Genomic DNA, 18,307 nt, shown 5'->3' with positions numbered 1-18,307 from the left:
GTTACTCCTTTAGGTGTATTTAAAGTTACCTTATTGCTGATTAATTCAATAGGGTTAAAATAGTCTGCTTCGAACTTAAAAAAATATATATTGTATATAATTCATTTATTTAAAATAATTTTCCCTTACCAAAAATATTGCCTTCCTGCAAACATTTGCTGCAAGTCTGCAGTAAACATTGCTACAAACTTGCTGCAGACATTACTGCAAGCTTGCTGCAATGAAGCTAAAGAAACCATGACAGCCTATACAAAGCCTTTGTGATTGCAGCAAGTTTGCGGCAAGTGTACAGCAAGCTTGCAGCAAGCATTTTACCATGCAAATGAGGTTTGCTGCAAGTCAGCAGCAAACATTGGATTTCCAAATATGGAAACCTTGCTGCAATAATACCGATTTATTTGAAAACATATAAACATTTATGATAATTAACTTGGAACCTTTAATACATTAAAGGAATATACAAATGTGATCTTAAAATAAAGATTAAAATTCATAAATAAATTAAGATTTGACCAAGCAAGTACATATGTTACTTAAACATGCTTTAAAGAGATAATTGTTTCATATTATAATAAAACAAAATCAGATCTTATCAATTACATGTTGTGTATGCCAGTGTACTCCTACATCCAGAATTATGCTTTTGTAATCATTCAAAATAGTATATATTTCTTACAGAATACTGAAACATCTAGAACTTCTATTCAAACATTTCAAAATGGCGAATTCTGTCTTGACCCCAGTACAATCTGCATTTCATTCCTGCAAACATTCATTTTGTTAAATGTTTCCTGCGAACTTGCTGCAAACAACAGATTGGCGTGTATGTTTCTTGAATTGTTAATGCAAAAATTTTGAGTTCCTGCGAATTTGCTGCAAACCTACGGCAATTGCTGCAATGTTTGCCGCAAGATCGCAGCTAGCGGCAATCATCTGCGAACAAGAGAATTTTCTTCCTGCGAATATTTTGTTTGCTGCAAACTTGCAGCAGACATGCTGCAGGTCTACACAGCAAACATAACATACTTTTTCTATCGGTTATCGTTACTAAGAATAGTAATTTCCAAAAGGAACATTGTCCTTTGAAAAAGGAAAAAAATCATCCAGCTTAATTACCCTATTTCTGTTTTATTATTGTATCTGCTTTATTTTCGAAAAGAAACTAACTTTGACTTTCGTTTCATAAATTGAAAGTACGGGTTCGTAAACAAGGACTTTGAGTTTAGGTTTAGAAAAACTAGGACTTTGTGTAGTTTAATCTATGAACTGGGTATGTATGTAAATTTTAAAACAAAGAATCACCTTTTTACGAAAACAAACGCGACTCAATGTAATGAAATTGACTTTTGTGTATAACTATGTTAATTGTTAATATACCGGAAAGCGAAAGTACCTAATGTTACCGTCATTCACTTAGCAAGTCGTACAGTTTGTCATTTCTTTTAGTATTTATTGTAATTGCAGTTAAGATTCTATCATGGATGACCAAAATATCCCAGACCCCGACCTGCTGTTTTCCTCAGAGGATGAAAAGACATTTGGTTCTGAGTCAGAGCTACCCTCTCTTCCCTTACCAGATCTCCATCACACACTACAGAGATATCTGGAGTCAGGTGAGTTACTGGTTACAGATCTCCATCACACACTACAGTTATATCTGGAGTTGGGTGAGTTACTGGTTACATATCTCCATCAAACACTACAGAGATATCTGGAGTCAGGTGAGTTACTGATTACAGATCTCCATCACACACTACAGAGATATCTGGAATCAGGTGAGTTAATGGTTACAGATCTCAGTCAATCACTACAGAGATATCTGGAGTCAGGTGGGTTACTGGTTACAGATCTCCATCACACACTACAGAGATATCTGGAGTCAGGTGAGTTACTGGTTACAGATCTCAATCATATACTACAGTGATATCTGGAGTCATGTGAGTTACTGTTTACAGATCTCGATCCATTACAGACTACTGAGATATCTAGAGTCATGTGAGTTCATTCGAAAATTCCTTTGAATTACTTTAGATTGAGTTTCAATTGGTATTGTTTCCTGGCATCATCAATAGAAAATAGGCATTGCTTTACAAACTCTCTTTTGCTCTGAAGATACTAAAATATGTTACTCCAAAAAAAAAAAAATAATAATTATAACAAATTTAGAAGATAGGCCAGTGGTCATCCAGTAGAGCTTAAAATGGATATATGTAATAGTTTATTTCCATTTTAGTTAAACCACATGTCACAGATGAGGAGTATAGACAAACAGAATTCATTGTTCAGCAGTTCGCCTCAGGTGTTGGAAAGGAGCTGCACAAAAAACTAGCGGAAAAAGCTAGAAATGAAAGAAACTGGGTAAGTGTGCAGCATAAAGCTAGAAATGAAAGAAACTGGGTAAGTGTGCAGCATAAAGCTTGGAATAAAAGAAACTGCGTAGGTATGCAGCAATATTTATTATGAATTTCCTTTCAACGTGGCAAATAATGACCAAGCCGCAGTGTATTGTGAATAAATAGTAGTTAGAAGAATTAATAGAAAAATTGTCTGATCAAATTCATTTCAACATGAATTTGAAATTTACATTACTGTATATTATGATGGTTTTTTTAGCTTAATGGTTTTTTTTTATATCTTTAGCGTAATTGTTAATACTCTAAATCTTGACGACTAACAAATTATGTTTTTTTTTGTATTATCCAAACATTTTGACAGTGCTAAACCAAGATTGCACAAAGTAGTCTTCGATTCACTTTGTACTTAATTTTCAACAAATCAAAATAAGCTCACGCATAAGTTTACATTATTTCTTGAAACAATTCGAAAGAAATTCATACCTATTATTTTCTTCTTTTATCACAGTTAGAGAAATTGTGGGAAGAGAAGAGATATCTAGAATCAGATATCCCTTTAGCCCCCTTCATGAACCTAATTGGTTTAGGCCCCTATTACCATCATTACTGGACCCCAAAGACAGGGACTCAACTAGAAAGGGCGGGAATTTTGTTACACTACGACACCAAATTCTGGCAGTTCATTAGAAGGTAACTCAATTGGACGGATTTAAACATGACAAGTAATAGCTTTTCAAAAAGCTTGCCTGACTAATCAATCAATATCTATGGAACGTATAAGCAATAGAGGTGCTAAACGTTTCCGTCATCAAGGAGCGACATAGTTGCATTACTTCATTACACAAGATGTACAATTGACTTTGTCAAATCTCATAACCAAATACTACAGATTAACGAATATCTAAGACATGCCATGCACCATTCAATCATATATTACCGTATATACTCGCCTATAAGTCGTTTTTTTGGGAGGTAAATTTTGATCCAAAACTCTATGTCCGACCTATAGGCGAGTAATAAAAAGATCAGTACTTTTCTGGACGTCGAAATGTAGTATTTTATAAACATTTCCAATGATTATCGTTGAACAAAGTCTAGATGTATTGTATAATTTATGTATTCTAAGATTATACATAAAGTATAGGTATTTTAATATTTTAATAAATTTATTTTGATCTGTGCATTATGTACTTTTCTTAATGATTTAAATTTAAATATCGGAGTCATTTCTAAAAATATAAATCGAAAAAAGGTTAAAACATTAGAGCATTGATTTGAAATTGTCAACTGATTCTGGCAAAAAATTGTACCGACTTATAAGCGGGTCAAATGCAAATCCCTTCAAAATAACCTCAAAAAAATACAACCGACTTATAGGCGGACCGACTTATAGGCGAGTATATACGGGTTAGCCCACGGGCTGACAAGTTACGTTGGGATGAAACTCAAAGTGCGATAGCGTAGATTATAATTTTGGGAAAAATAGTTATATAAATGATTCTAAAGAAATTCATATTACATGTACTCTGTTACTAGAGGGCGCGCTTTTCTGGTCAGTGATAGATTGATGAGATGGCCTCTTTTTATAGACTGGTCTTTTTCCGTCGTTCTCGACGTCGAAGTAAATTATGAACAGTTTTAACTGCCTTTTCTTGAAGTGTTTGAAGCAAAAATGCTTCAATGCTGCTCTAGAACTCAAAGTAAATGGACTGTACACTTTATAGCTAGAGCAAAACAAGATACCAACAAGACCCCCCCCCCCCCTCCTCGCGGACGAAACTCACGCGCTGATGGTCTTACCATATACATGTACAAGTATTATAAATGAGTTTAAAAATACATCTTTATGTGCAGTTTTAAAATTGTTTAGTTTTTTCTTTTCAATCGATTTCAGGACCTTTCTCATAATTATAATAACGTGCTTTTATATGAAATGAAAACTAGTACAGATCATGATGTCTTCTTCATTTTGCCGATTCTTTGCTTAGAACCTTATTGGAGTTAAGCCCATTCCTCTATGGGTACTGACCTACTCTTGTCACTATCCTTGTTCATCACAAAGCATGAAATAATATGCTACTGGCTGACTTTCTAAGCTTTTTTAAAAAACCTAACCTTGTAACGTACATTATTAATACATGTAATATTGAAAGAAAAAGTTGGAAACAGACTGAATCAAGAAGGGATGTCCCATTTAATAGGTCGAGGGAGTTTGTTTATGATTGGAATAGTTCACTTATGGGATAAATAGTAAGAATAATCAGCAAATCCATTGCTTTAGTGTTGCTTGCCCATATATAATGTGTTCTTTTAAAAATGAGATAAAATTTACTGTTAATAAAAATAAAAAGCCTAAGAATCAGGTTAAAAGAAATAAACGTTATTTATTTCCATAGAAGTTATCGTGCACCCATTCAATAGAACAAGCCAAGAAAAAGGCGCGAAGATAATTTACATATGACATTTGGCGCGAAATGATTGTGTCACCCCTTTTGTAGAAGGCAAATGGACTGATTCAGTAGTTTAGAAACGCAGAAAAAATGTTACACGGACATGCCCGTACAAAGAATCGCAAAGAATAAAATGTGTATATATGCAAAAAACTGAAGGAATTAAACACAACATTATTTTGCATCAGTAATATGATTCTTTCTTCTGCAAACTGTATTTGTTTAAATGCAGGTAACAAATTCCAGTGTAAATCAGCTTCCAGAAAATTTAATAATACATGTATGCTTAATGATTTATCATAAAGGCTCTGCACCAAAATTAAGTCATCCAATGTTAAGCACTCTCCTGGCAATGCTATCAATGATTGTTCGTCGTCGTCCGCCATTTATCGTTTATCTTCCATAAACTTTGGAACATTTTCAACTTCCCTGAAACTACAGCTGTACTAAGCGACAATATGTATCTACCATCACGGCACATATTGTCGTCCGTCGGTATACATATCGACACTGGCGACAATATGAATCTAACCATCACGGCACATATTGTCGTCCGTTGGTACATATGGACACTGGCGACAATATGTATCTAACCATCACGGCACATATTGTCGTCCGTTGGTACATATGGACACTGGCGACAATATGTATCTACCATCACGGCACATATTGTCGTCCGTTGGTACATATGGACACTGGCGACAATATGTATCTAACCATCACGGCACATATTGTCGTCCATTGGTACATATCGACACTGGCGACAATATGTATCTACCATCACGGCACATATTGTCGTCCGTTGGTACATATGGACACTGGCGACAATATGTATCTACCATCACGGCACATATTGTCGTCCGTTGGTACATATCGACACTGGCGACAATATGTATCTACCATCACGGCACATATTGTCGTCCGTTGGTACATATCGACACTGGCGACAATATGTATCTAACCATCACGGCACATATTGTCGTCCGTTGGTACATATGGACACTGGCGACAATATGTATCTAACCATCACGGCACATATTGTCGTCCGTTGGTACATATGGACACTGGCGACAACACGTGCCAACACGAGCCTTTTTTCTTCCTTCAGAAGGGGCGACAAAACGTACCTTACATTCTTGTACGAAATAACATCAGTGACTATACGTGTATGTGCAGCGGATATTTGGTCTTTTTGTTGACAATAGTGTCGTTTTCAAGAATTTTGACTGGGGTCGAACAGAGAGAGAGAGAGAGAGAGAGAGAGAGAGAGATTCATGGCTTTTGTTTTATGAATTTATATTAATTATGTTAACTGCTCTATTCTCCCTCGTCATTTTGCAAGATTGCAACTTGTTTATGTAGAATAGAATTTTATTGCAACTGCTTCATTAAAATTGATTATGGGATAGTATTTAAAAAAAAAAAAATTAGTGAACATGCAATCTCATGAAAACTGAAGGTTTACTATTCTATATGAATACCATTTTCACGTATACTCTCGCGTATCAGTGCGTACTGAGTATCAATATACAAAGAAGAACTTAGACTTTTGTGCTGTTGCGCGTCATGAAATATGTTTACGAGAGACGTTTGTGTGATACACATCAATAACATATACATAACTTAACAGTCATTCCTTAAGTAAGATCCACTTGATAAGTAAACGCATACTGTAAAAGCAGAAATATTCGGGGGGGGGGGGGGTAATTTCATGTATTTCCTTGTTATCTATTGTCGACGATATTAAACTTCACACGAAAGTTTAATATGAATATCTATTGAATAGGATTACTTTCGAAACAATGAAATTTAACGCAGCGAAACCTATTTAGGTGGCAAATCAACGAAATTTTATCCCCAGGAAAATTTGTGCTTCTACAGTATGTAAATTTTAAAAAAGTGAATAAACTTTGTATTTCACAGGGAGAAATTGAAAGCCGAAGTAGACAATAAAGGGAGAAAACTCTGTATGAACCAGTTTAGGAGGGCATTCTCCACCTGTAGGATACCAGGGATCTTTAGGGATCAACTGATCTCTCACTTTAAGACAGGTAAAGTATTTCATTTGAGCTAATATCATGCCCATTCTGTCAAAGAGAAATGGGAAGATTTGGCTGTATTTGGAAAGACTATTCATGGTCTTCTTTGCTAAAATGTGCTACATTCTGATGCAATTGCTAAATGGGGATACTCCACATTATATAAAGCTTTATCTATGTATACATATTTTTTAGTTTATATCATTGTGCAATAAATTAATTGTAATTCATGTAATTTTTTATTATCAATGTGCATGTAAATTATACAACCAACAGGTGTATTTATTCTTGAGAATATATGCAAGCACAGGATAAAACTGCACCTTTCAGTCAACTGAAATGTCACTGAAAAGTCATGAAATGTGACTAAATAACAGAGCTCTGCCATTCAGTCACCTTTTCAGTTAACTGAATGACAGAGTTTTATCCTGTGAGGGATGTGTCTACGTCCCTGATGTAATATTTTGTCAACAGAATCAGAGGGACCAACACCCCTTCATGCTGTGGTGTTATACAAGGGGCGGTTTTTCTGTTTCGATATCGTGGATGAGAACGAGGAACCCCTGAGACCCCCCGAGATACAGCATCAACTGACCTTAATCAAAGACCTGTGTGAGAGGGAACCCCCGGGTATCGGGCTTGGGGCTCTTACAGGGGAAACGAGAAAGAAATGGGCAGAGGTATGAAGAAATACTGTGGATGAATTGCTAACAAAATTCCAGATTGAAAAAAAAAAACATTGTTCATCTTCACATGCTAGACTGATTCATTTTTTAAGACTGTCCATATATTTTACATAGATTCATGCAATAGAACACATTCTTATTGTTGTTAATGATAAATCTATAGATTGTGATCCGATCAATAAATATCCATTGGGGTTATGGGTGCATCTGTGCATGCAAGTTTCTTAAACATAAGATTTGTAATGTTTTGGGTATTTATCTGGCAAATAACCTGATGAGTAAGTATATTCTGTTCAACAATTCATAATCTAGATCATTTAGAACATCCTAAACCTTTATAACATTTCTTAAACATTTTAAATGCAGGTAATTATAACTAGTAAGCAAACATTTAAAAATATTTGGTTTTTAAATCACATTATTTATAACAATGTGGTAGAGAGAATTCACTCATAGCAAATGTCTGGATGATATTTTTTGTTACGTTAGCTATTTATTATGTGTTCTCTTACATTTATATACAAAAATGTGATAAAATAATATCACCATACAGACAACACCATAAAGATACATACTTATTTGACGTTTTAAGGTCAACTTTACCGTTTCCAATTCATGGTAGAAATACAGAAATCTGAGGATTTTCGTATTCATGAGAATTCACTTATTAAAACAAGTTATGTTATAAACTTTCTTTGTAAGTTCTCTGCTTAGAAACACCTTGCTTATTTTGGCTTATACGTGATAATGATTATTCTATTGACATTCAAGTACAAGTATTTTTTGTCATATTGATTGTATCAATTGTGTATCAAGAAACAGATTCTACAAGTTTGGCAACACGTCTATTAAAACTTGTCAGTTTTACAGGTCAGACGTCGACTAAGTGCTTTGCATCCGGAGAACTTTTACAACCTAAAGAAAATTGAAACAAGTATATTTACTATTACACTTGATGATTTTGAGCCAAAAGATAATTCTGAGGCAAGTCTATATAATATATTCTCTAAAGTCTACTATTTATATAATGTAATGTACTAGACGGAATCTATAATGAGAGAAATATTCATCCTATTTGCCATTTAATGAAAATATTTTATATATAGTTATGAAAACAGAGAGAAAGAGAGAGAGACAGAGTGTGTGAATATACATAAATATGATATATACATGTATATGAAAAATGGTTAAAACCTAATGAAATCTGAGGAAAGTTAATATTGTTTTATGTCACTTGTTAGGACATTTTTAAGTGTTTTGTATATTATATATCATTATGTTCCAATATAACTATAATTCTTTTTCGATTTTTTATTGAGATAATGCAGTTTATCAATGAATAGATCTATATAATTGTCTAATCCAGACATCACTGGTTCTAAGGAAATTGTCCAAATAAGAATAAATAATTACTGAAAGGGACTTATAGATTGCATCGCAATTGGCAAGACTGGATCGTACAAGTTTTACTGCCCTTCATTTATATTTTAAAAAATCCTCTCTTTTTTTCCTTTCAGGCATTTACCTACACAGGTGGAGGAACAAATCCCAGAGACAGATGGTTTGACAAATGTGTCAACCATGTTTTCTATAAAAATGGAATATGTGCTTGTATTTGTGATGTACGGTAATTCTACACCCCATCCCCAACCCCTTTATGCTCTCAGATTTTTGTTACATTGATATCATGTACTTGCATTGCTTAATAATTTCCTCAGATAAATGTTATTGAGTGTATTGTTCTTGGCATTTCTTTTAGCATGCTCCTTTTGACGGAATGGTAATGGTGACAGGTTTCTACTATATTGATCTTAATATTAAAAGGTCAAAGGGCAAATGGCAGGTAAATGATTTAGATGAATGGTAACAACTGGAATATTAAAGAAGATGTAAAATAACTAGTGCTAATTTTTTTTTAAAATTTGTTCCAAACACTACTGCATAGGGTTTGTCTTAATAAAGTGATATTTCTGCTTGAAACTTTTACTGTTTTTGCAGGGTTCTATGGAAATAAGAAACCTGGCAAAACCAACAGAATTGAAATTCCATGCTGACAGTGTCGTTATAGAGGCCATTCTTGCTGCTGAGAAATTCTTTTTAGCCAATGTAAGCAAACCGAGTTATGAAGTTTCTTGTATTTTTCTTTTTAATCATCTTAAAATACACATTTTTAGCTCTATCTGAAGATATATTTCAGTTGTTTGTTTTTTTTTGTTGTTGTTGTTTTTTTTTTTTTTTTTTGGTTTTTGGTTAAAAAATGTTCAGTATTTGTATTTGACTCTTTCCGCTGCGAAACACGTAGTTCTACACAACGAATATGAATTCTTAGTAATGGAATTAAATAAGATTGAGAATGGTAGAAGGTTAGATAATTATCATGACAAGGGAAACTGAAAAAAATATACACAATGTTTGATGTAGAATAATGGAATTTTTTAATACAGCAGATATATTAAGGAAAACAATTCTCTCGTTTGGGACGTAAAACAACATACAATCAATTATTCAATCAATCAATCATAATGAGACCTAAACTTGAATAAACGAGAAAAATGTTTTACAATTCTAGATCTGATTCTTCCTACTGATAGATAGTGTTAACTCACTCCCAGAGAACCTTCTTGTAGGCAAGTAATCTCTCATGTACCATCTTTAAATATACAAAATATGGCAAGAAAAAGTTACGGAGATGCAGATATCACCCTGACACGCATGTACAACTGGCTCTGCAATATGCTTACTACAAAACCCACCACAAGTAAGACAGTTTTAAAGATAATAATACTGAGTGTGAAGTTATTCTACGATTAAACATGGATGGACAATTGGTGAAATCAGAATTTAATGCATGCACATTCAGTGTTGGTAAATAATAACATAGTGCAACAAAGGGAACATTATATATAGGAACCTGCATTAATATGATTGTAATTGTTAGCTCACTTGAGTCAAAGGGTAATGTTAGCTTTTCTGAGCAATCAGTTATTGAATTTTACCTGCCTGTCTACCTGTTCTGATGAATATTGTGTGTTGTCTGTATACTTTTAATGTTTTATATAATTTCCTCTTCAGAAATTGTGAGGAGAAATTCAAAAATCTTTCAAAACCACGGATCTAAATAAAAAGTGAAAATTAACTTACTTACTTACTGAGTATTTTGTTTAAATTATAGGCAAAATTGAGATATTGAGTAAAACTTTGGCAAAGTATTGCAAAGACTTGAAGGAAAATAAGTCTTTTTAAAAGATCCAATAACTGCATTGCGAAATCTATTTTTTAAATGTGAAGTAAACTCTATGTACTATAGAAATTCCAGTTTGGCTGAGCCTGGGCCTATGGTATAGGATGGGGCCAAAGAGAGGGAACAATTTTCACAAAAATACACTTGGCATGTAAGTGACACGATTAATATATGTATTTACAATAAAAATATTCATTCAGACCAGCCCCTGTACATGAGCCTGCCACCACAAGAAGATTTTACCACGGTCGAACAGAAACCTTAAGATCATGCACTATGGAAGCAGTAGAGTTCTGTAGAGTGATGTGTAGTGCCAACGCTTTGGTAAGATTTGACTACCTTGATAACAAGCTAGACCAATTTGACGTGTCTGCCTCAAAGTTATCATAATTGTAAGATTGGTTGTCAAATGCTTATTCTGTCATGCAGTCATTTTTTTGATGAGATTGAATTGAAAACGATTTGCAGGAACGTTTTCCTGTTTGAGATTCCACCTACTTTTTACGGCTTACAAATTACAATTAAATTACAAATGCAGTGTCATCAACTGCATTCAACTTTGGTACATATTCATCTATCAATATGTATCCTACAAAATTTTCGAAAGCATGTTTGTCTGTTCTGTATTTATGACCATGCCTAATGTATAGAAACACAAAGCTTAGTTCAACTGCATTGTTTCCAGTTTTCAAAACTGTGCATATATTATGAATTTATGGATGTTTCAGCACACACCTTTGGTTTTGTAAATCTATTGCAAAATATTTAATCTAATTTCACTCATTATCATAACAATGAATATATTAAGTCTGTTGCACGTTGCATAAGCTGTATCTGAACTGAATTTGAAGGGTATGCATAAGTGATCCAGGGAAACAGGACACATGTATTTTCTGGCTCATTACAAGGAAAACCTGTCTAGTATAGTTGGGGACATCTGTGGGAGCTTCAGTCTTTGCAGTTTTAGATACATATACTTGAAACTACGGGGTGGTTCTTGTTACAGTTATAGTATGGAATTTTTTGTCTTTAAAGGCATTGTTCGATGACATAAAGAATACATGAGAAATTGTTCTCAAAATCTAAGGATAAGAAAAAAAGATTCCATAAAACATCCAGATAAAATAGAAATAGTTAATCTAAATACTTAATCATAATGTGTAAGACAGTGAGCATTATTATTATTGTTGTTCCAGATTCAAGAACAGAAGTTTGCATATATAAAGGCAGCAAACAAACACAATAAGTTAATGGAGGAAGCAAAAGAATTAAGAGGTATAGATGTCACTGAATATGTTTTAATTTCGTTGCGCAATCAAGCTCTAATTTTAATACAATGAAACAGTTCTTTAAATTTTGACAGTATTCTGCAAATAAGTGAAGAACTCCAAACGTATTATTTGAATTTCAAACTTTTATGCATTGTAATATTTTATCAATGAAAACATTCTTGATAGTACATGTATACTGAAAATTATAAAATATCTCAAATGTTTAATTTTCTTTTTTTTTTACGGGGGGGGGGGATCTATTCAATGAATTTTATGAATTATTTTATCCTCTTGCTGATAATTAAAAGGATTTTGATATGTATATTTGTAGGATGTGACAGACATTTGCTTGGTTTAGCGACAATAGCTGAGGAACTAGGCATTCCAAGGCCATTGCTTTTCCAAGATAAATCATTTACAAAAAGGCAAGTCAGACTCAGAATAGAACCTTTACTTCAGATTACAATAGTAAAGCAAGATTTGTAATTAAATTTCAATAAAATTCATTAATTTTTTTCTAGTTTCTTAGAGAAAAGGAACAATGCTAAAAAAAGCTGTCCTGTTCAAAGGAATTTGGATTGAATTATAATGATGTCAAGTTACCTCTTGAATATGCACCGGTATCTATTAATTGTTTAACATATTTTTTTCAGTGGTGGGGGAAGAAATTTTGAGTTGTTCACTAGCTTTATAGGGTACACCCCAGTGTTTGGAGGAGTGGGTGCAATGACTAAAGATGGATATGGATGTTTCTACCACATGGAAGACAACTAGTGAGTATCGCATCATGTACGTTAGGAGAATTAAACTCAATTACTTGTTTAAGGAGGAACAAGGCCTTGAGCTGAAAAGTCTAGTTAAACTTTTCTGTATATTATCTATTTATTGTTGTCTAACATATCTTAACGTAGTGTTTATCATCCTATTTCTTGGTTTATTTACAGTATGTAGCTGGAGAAATATTGCACCGATCAATGTCTTAAGTAGTTTTGATTCTTCATGTTTACGGCGTGTTCGGAAGGTCGTGTGTTCGAATCACGGCCGCGACTGACCTAAGTTGATAAAAATAGGTAACAACTGTTACTTCGTCAAGCGCTCGGCACTTTGAAGTTGCGGATCTTTTGGATGAGTCCTTAAAAAACGAAGTCCCGTGTCACTCACGGTAGTCGCTGGCCCAAAAAGAACCCTCACTGCTCAGTGGCCCTGAGTGCCGAGTAAAGGTCTAAATTTGAAGCCCTTCACCGGTATATGGTGACGTCTCTATATGAGTGAAAAATTCTCGAACGGGACGTAAAACAACATTCTATCAGTCATGTTTACGGACCCATTATTTTTTCATAATGGGACTTCTGAAGCATAAATCAAAGTATGTTTGAGGAAATGCCTTTCTTCAAATATTTTAGAATATGAAAAGAGTGAAAAAATTTAAAGCAAGTTTTTGATTACACACTGCATATAGATAAGATAAATTAAGCACTTTTCAAGACAACTTAAACGACAAAAACAAAATTAATTTTGGTAAGAAATCTGTGAATCAAAATTTTAAAAATTAAAGATTGAACTAAAATCCTACATTTCATTGATTAACTGTAACAATATTGTTAGGTGAAGCTTATCTCAATATTGAATAGGATATCGTTGAACAGAACATAGCGTGATACAAATTTTTCCGAGTACGGGAAAAATAACTATAAAATCACACGAAAACTTAACAAGCAAATTAAGATATCAATATTTATTATATACCCAAGTGTGTATCACTCAATTCTACTGTAGATTTCGTACAATTACGTGACGGTGTGATCCGACTTTCTGGATCACCACACTGTGGTTTTCTGAATCCATATCACCCCTCTCTGAAATTGATGACGTAGTACACAGAAACATGACGTTATTTTTCATGTGCATCAAAAAGTTCCTTGACAAAATGCTTTGTTTAATGGAAAAATCTTATATAATTAATCTCAAAAGTTTTTTTTAAACTATATTTTGCTAGTTGTAAAGGGGGTATATAATAAATTTATCATTATAACAGTAACTTGATCCGAAGAGTCGTATCACGTCTCGTTGACAGGCGCGGATCATCAGATCAAACTCGACGCGAATGTTATAATAATGTATATACATAATCTCTGTTACCAGTCACATAAAAGATATTATTGGGTTTCTGGTTCACAAATTCCCCACCATGGTGCGATTCAGTGTAACCTGCTTTTATTGTACTCTTGATCTTACTCACACACCGTCAGTCGCCCGCGTGGCTCAGTGGTTAGAGCGTCTGCCCTAGAGTCGCGAAGTAAGGAGTTGATCCTTACGTCGCGGGTTCGAATCCCACTGTGGGACGTGGAGACCGGTCCTTCGGATGAGACCGTATAAACCGAGGTCCCGTGTCGCAGTAGGTGCTGGCACGAAAAAGATCCCTCACTGCTCAATGGCCGTTAGTGCCGAGTATAGGACAAAATTTGCAGCTCTCCACCGGCAAGTGGTGGCGTCTCCATATGAGTGAAAAATTCTCGAGAGGGACGTTAAACAACATACAATCAATCAATCAATCACACACCGTCACGGTAGATTAGTCGATAGAGCGCTCGCTCCGTGATCGGAAGGTCGTGTGTTCGAATCACGTCGATAAAAGATAGGTAGCACCGTGTTTGCTCTGCTCCTATTTTGTAATGTTAAATGGACTTTTGAGCTCGAATACTGTTCGTTATCTCCACAAATTTCATAGCAACTGTTCCTTCGCCAAGCGCTCGGCACTTTGTAGTGAAAGTTGCGGGTCCTTCGGATGAGAACTTATAAGGGCCCCCTGTCACGGTAGGCGTTGGCACGATAAAGAACCCTCACTGCTCAATGGCCTTAAGTGCCGAGTAAAGGTCTAAATTTGAAGCCCTTCACCGGTATATGGTGACGTCTCTGTATGAGTGAAAAATTCTCGAAAGGGGCGTAAAACAACAAACAATCAATCAATCAATCTTACTGCACACAGAACGTGTATGACGTCACTGACCAGACATTGTAGGGAAATAAAGGAGACGACCAATTTATTTCACATTTTTTATTATTATACTTTCATGTTAAATACTAAAATCTGATTGGTTTAGACGCATTTAACAATCCGTAATGTTACCCTCAGCGTTAGCAACACACTTGACAACGGGTAACATTACGAAAATGTCACATGCGTTCAAATCATGCGCGTACGGTTCACCGTAGAATTCTCAAAACGTCAGTTGTGCGTTTGAAAGAAGCCGAATAGACGACGTCAATAAAAGCTTGCGTCCGATGTAGCTTACTTGAAAACAACAAACGACAGACGAAACATCCTTGCGAGTGCAAACTTTAGATGATAAAGGACTTTTTGAGTGGCAAACAAACAAATAAGAGGTTGGTAAATCTTTTCCGAAGCTTTCTTATTGAGAAAAATAGAAGCGGGGAGTTTGAAAGCGTGAACTTATCGACGATCTCCGAATTTTTTTTATGACATCCGAAATCAATAAGACATTCAGTATAATAAAATGAATAGTGCACGTTTTTGAGGGTAACAGTTGAAATTGACACCCCTCGGAAAACCATTGTCAACCTCCGCTGACGCGTCTTATATTACTTGAACATTAAAACTTAACAAATCATTCTTATCAGTTGACTTCGCTATTGGGAGGTACGGGTTCGATTGTTTTTCGTCGCGCCGCGTCAAACTTAAGACGTAAACATAGAAAGCGACTATTCCTTGGCAAAGCGTCCGGCTTTAAAAGTGAAAGTCAGGTATCTTTCGGATGAAAATTTCCGGAGGTCTGTGCCCTGTTTATAGATTTGTATTGTGTGTAGATTTTTTGAGATGGATCATTGTTATTTATCTTCACCTTTTTCACCTTAATAACAGAGGTTCCGTGTTACGGTAGGCGTTGGCACGATAAAGAACTCTCACTGCTCAATGACCCGGAGTGTCGAATATAGGTCTAAATTTGAAGCTCTTCATTGGTTATGTTGACGTCTCTTTATGAGTGAAAAAATTCTCGATTGGGACGTAAAACAACATACAATCAATCAATCTTATCGGTTCATAAAGCACCTATTAGGTGGGCTTCATGATGACCCTTTGATAAATGACAGACCGATTAAAAGCTATTTTAATTGTCTGACGTCCATCAGAAAGGTATCTTTAAGACCACTTTCTGAGTCGGGGACATAAAAATAGTAGCTGAAAGATGATTTTAGGTGCTTACAACGTCTTAAAAAATATTTTTAATTGTTCTTTATGCTATCTTTACGCAAGGAATGAAAGGAAGTATTTCGTCTTGTGGGTGTGTAAAACGTTTGGAAAATCAGCTCTCGTCAGAACTTTACTTACCTCTGTTAATTTAAACTCGAAGATAAATAGTGAAAGTACATTAAGAATAACCATGTAGATCATTTCCTTTTCTATTGTTCATAGCATTGAGATGGCTGTAACAACATGGAGAACTAGTAACATCGCCAACTCAGAAAAATTTGCTCAGGTCATTCAGGAATGTTTGGACCACCTAGACAGACTGTTACTAACAGACACACCAGTGACGGCACAACTCTGATTTTGTTAGATCTGCAAGATTGTGAGAGAATTTAACAATGTCAGAGAGTGATCATGGGTCAAGATCAGAGAGCCACTGCATTCAAAATGACTTTTTAGGGTTTGGTTAAAAAAAATCTGTGGAAATATGGTGAAATTGGGATAAGACGAATACTTGCCATAATTTTGCTACACTTCTGTTTAAATGTTACATTCCTTATGTATTTTTAGTGTTTGACCATGTTCGCAAACGTTTATTAATTTTTATTATAATAATTTTTAACTATTATTATAAATCTTCAATCAGTTACAGTGGTCAATATCTATATTATTGTATTTGGAGATAATATAGAATTTTTAGTCATATTCCGGTGACAAACTATGTTAGAAGTCAGTCATATGCATATAGTCAAACTGTATGTATATGTATTATACTTATAGGCATGTAAAAATTCTCATGATATTCTTATCAGTTATATGTAACGCATATTCTATTACATTGCATTTATTTATTCATTTACAGTTTAACAGAATTTCATTTTAATTATCATTGATATCTTAGCATAAGTTATTTATACGTTAGCTTATTGATCGATCCGACGTTAATATAACAAAAATACTGAAATTGATCATTCTCTATATTAAAAAAACAGCTTAAGATACTCAGAGCTTTATATTATTCTGATTTCTAATCGGTACTATTTTTTAACAAAAATGTATTTTTTTAGATTAAAAAAACTCCTGAAACACTAGCTTGATGCACTGAATCTTCTTACAAGTACTCTAAAGATTAGGCATATTATACAGATTGTAATGTTATTTATATACATAGCAGGGAAGAAACATATTGATAAAATATACAGAAAAAGAGAGATACACAGCTATTGGATTTACTGTAACGTTATACATATATCAATGTACGGTTTTGTTGCTACATGTATGTATTCTTCTCAGCGTCAGAAATAAAGATTCCAAGTGATATCTCGACTTTTTTCCTTTAAGAGGAACTATAATGTTTATGAACATTCTATTTATATTTCTATATTTATTTTCCTAAATTATTTATCTATTTCACAGTTAGAGATCTTTCTTATCAAATAGTTATCTGTCCTATAATTTCTAGAGTTATCTTTTTATTTGTAAATCAAGATGTACTTTTCCTTAATTCCTCTCTTCCTGTGTTGTTTTCCTTTGTGTGGCCCACACTAGGAGTCTCATCCCATTATGTCAAATTTCTGACCTATGCTGCCACACACTGTAAGTTACTTATGCTGTTTATATTTATTACGCATATATTTATTATATTTATACTGTTTTTGAATGAAATGTCTGTAATTTGAATATATTAGGAATATCTATTGTTATCACTCTAAAGTATGGAACCCTATTATTGTCATAATCCTTAAACATAAAACTGGAGTACGTTCATAACATTTTTCTATGGAAACCCACTTGTGTCAAAACTTTATATTCTGGATTTAATAGTGAATCTTTATTTTTATTTACCTCTTGAATATTTTCATTTACAACTTATTACAAAGTTTATGCTATATCTATAGTTATATATTGATACTATTTATCATGTTATTGATAAGTAATTCTATTTTTTGTTTTGTTTCAGTTCTTTACCGCATTTACACAATAAATCTATGCACCGAAATATTGTGTGGTTATACTATCTGCAAGATACAGGCAGAATAGGAACAATCTTTTATTTTTA

General features: G+C 34.1%; 1 protein-coding gene across 1 annotated transcript; it reads left to right on the top strand.

The window, feature by feature from the left end:
* The first annotated feature begins 1,461 nt into the window (after window positions 1-1,461).
* Window positions 1,462-16,818, top strand: LOC133188366 (peroxisomal carnitine O-octanoyltransferase-like). The gene is made up of 15 exons (XM_061323754.1): window positions 1,462-1,613; window positions 2,234-2,358; window positions 2,863-3,044; window positions 6,728-6,855; window positions 7,318-7,523; window positions 8,400-8,513; window positions 9,047-9,151; window positions 9,289-9,372; window positions 9,528-9,635; window positions 10,157-10,287; window positions 10,971-11,094; window positions 11,967-12,045; window positions 12,373-12,466; window positions 12,695-12,814; window positions 16,474-16,818. The coding sequence occupies exons 1-15, from the start codon at window positions 1,478-1,480 to the stop codon at window positions 16,607-16,609; spliced, it is 1,872 nt and encodes a 623-aa protein (XP_061179738.1). The 5' UTR covers window positions 1,462-1,477; the 3' UTR covers window positions 16,610-16,818.
* Window positions 16,819-18,307: the final 1,489 nt, after the last annotated feature.

The sequence above is a fragment of the Saccostrea echinata genome, unplaced genomic scaffold, assembly GCF_033153115.1.
Source record: "Saccostrea echinata isolate AGI-Se365-2 ecotype Australia unplaced genomic scaffold, CSIRO_AGI_Sech_v1 ptg000016l, whole genome shotgun sequence".
NCBI lineage: Eukaryota > Metazoa > Mollusca > Bivalvia > Ostreida > Ostreidae > Saccostrea > Saccostrea echinata.
Note: the sequence above shows the minus strand (reverse complement) of the source record. Positions and strands in the feature narration are given on the sequence as shown.

Coding starts and splice junctions, on each gene's coding strand:
- LOC133188366 (XM_061323754.1), top strand. CDS start 1,478: ATGGATGACCAAAATATCCCAGACCCCGACCTGCTGTTTTCCTCAGAG. Junction 6,856..7,317: donor GATCTCTCACTTTAAGACAG/GTAAAGTATTTC, acceptor TTTTGTCAACAG/AATCAGAGGGACCAACACCC. Junction 9,373..9,527: donor GGTCAAAGGGCAAATGGCAG/GTAAATGATTTA, acceptor CTGTTTTTGCAG/GGTTCTATGGAAATAAGAAA.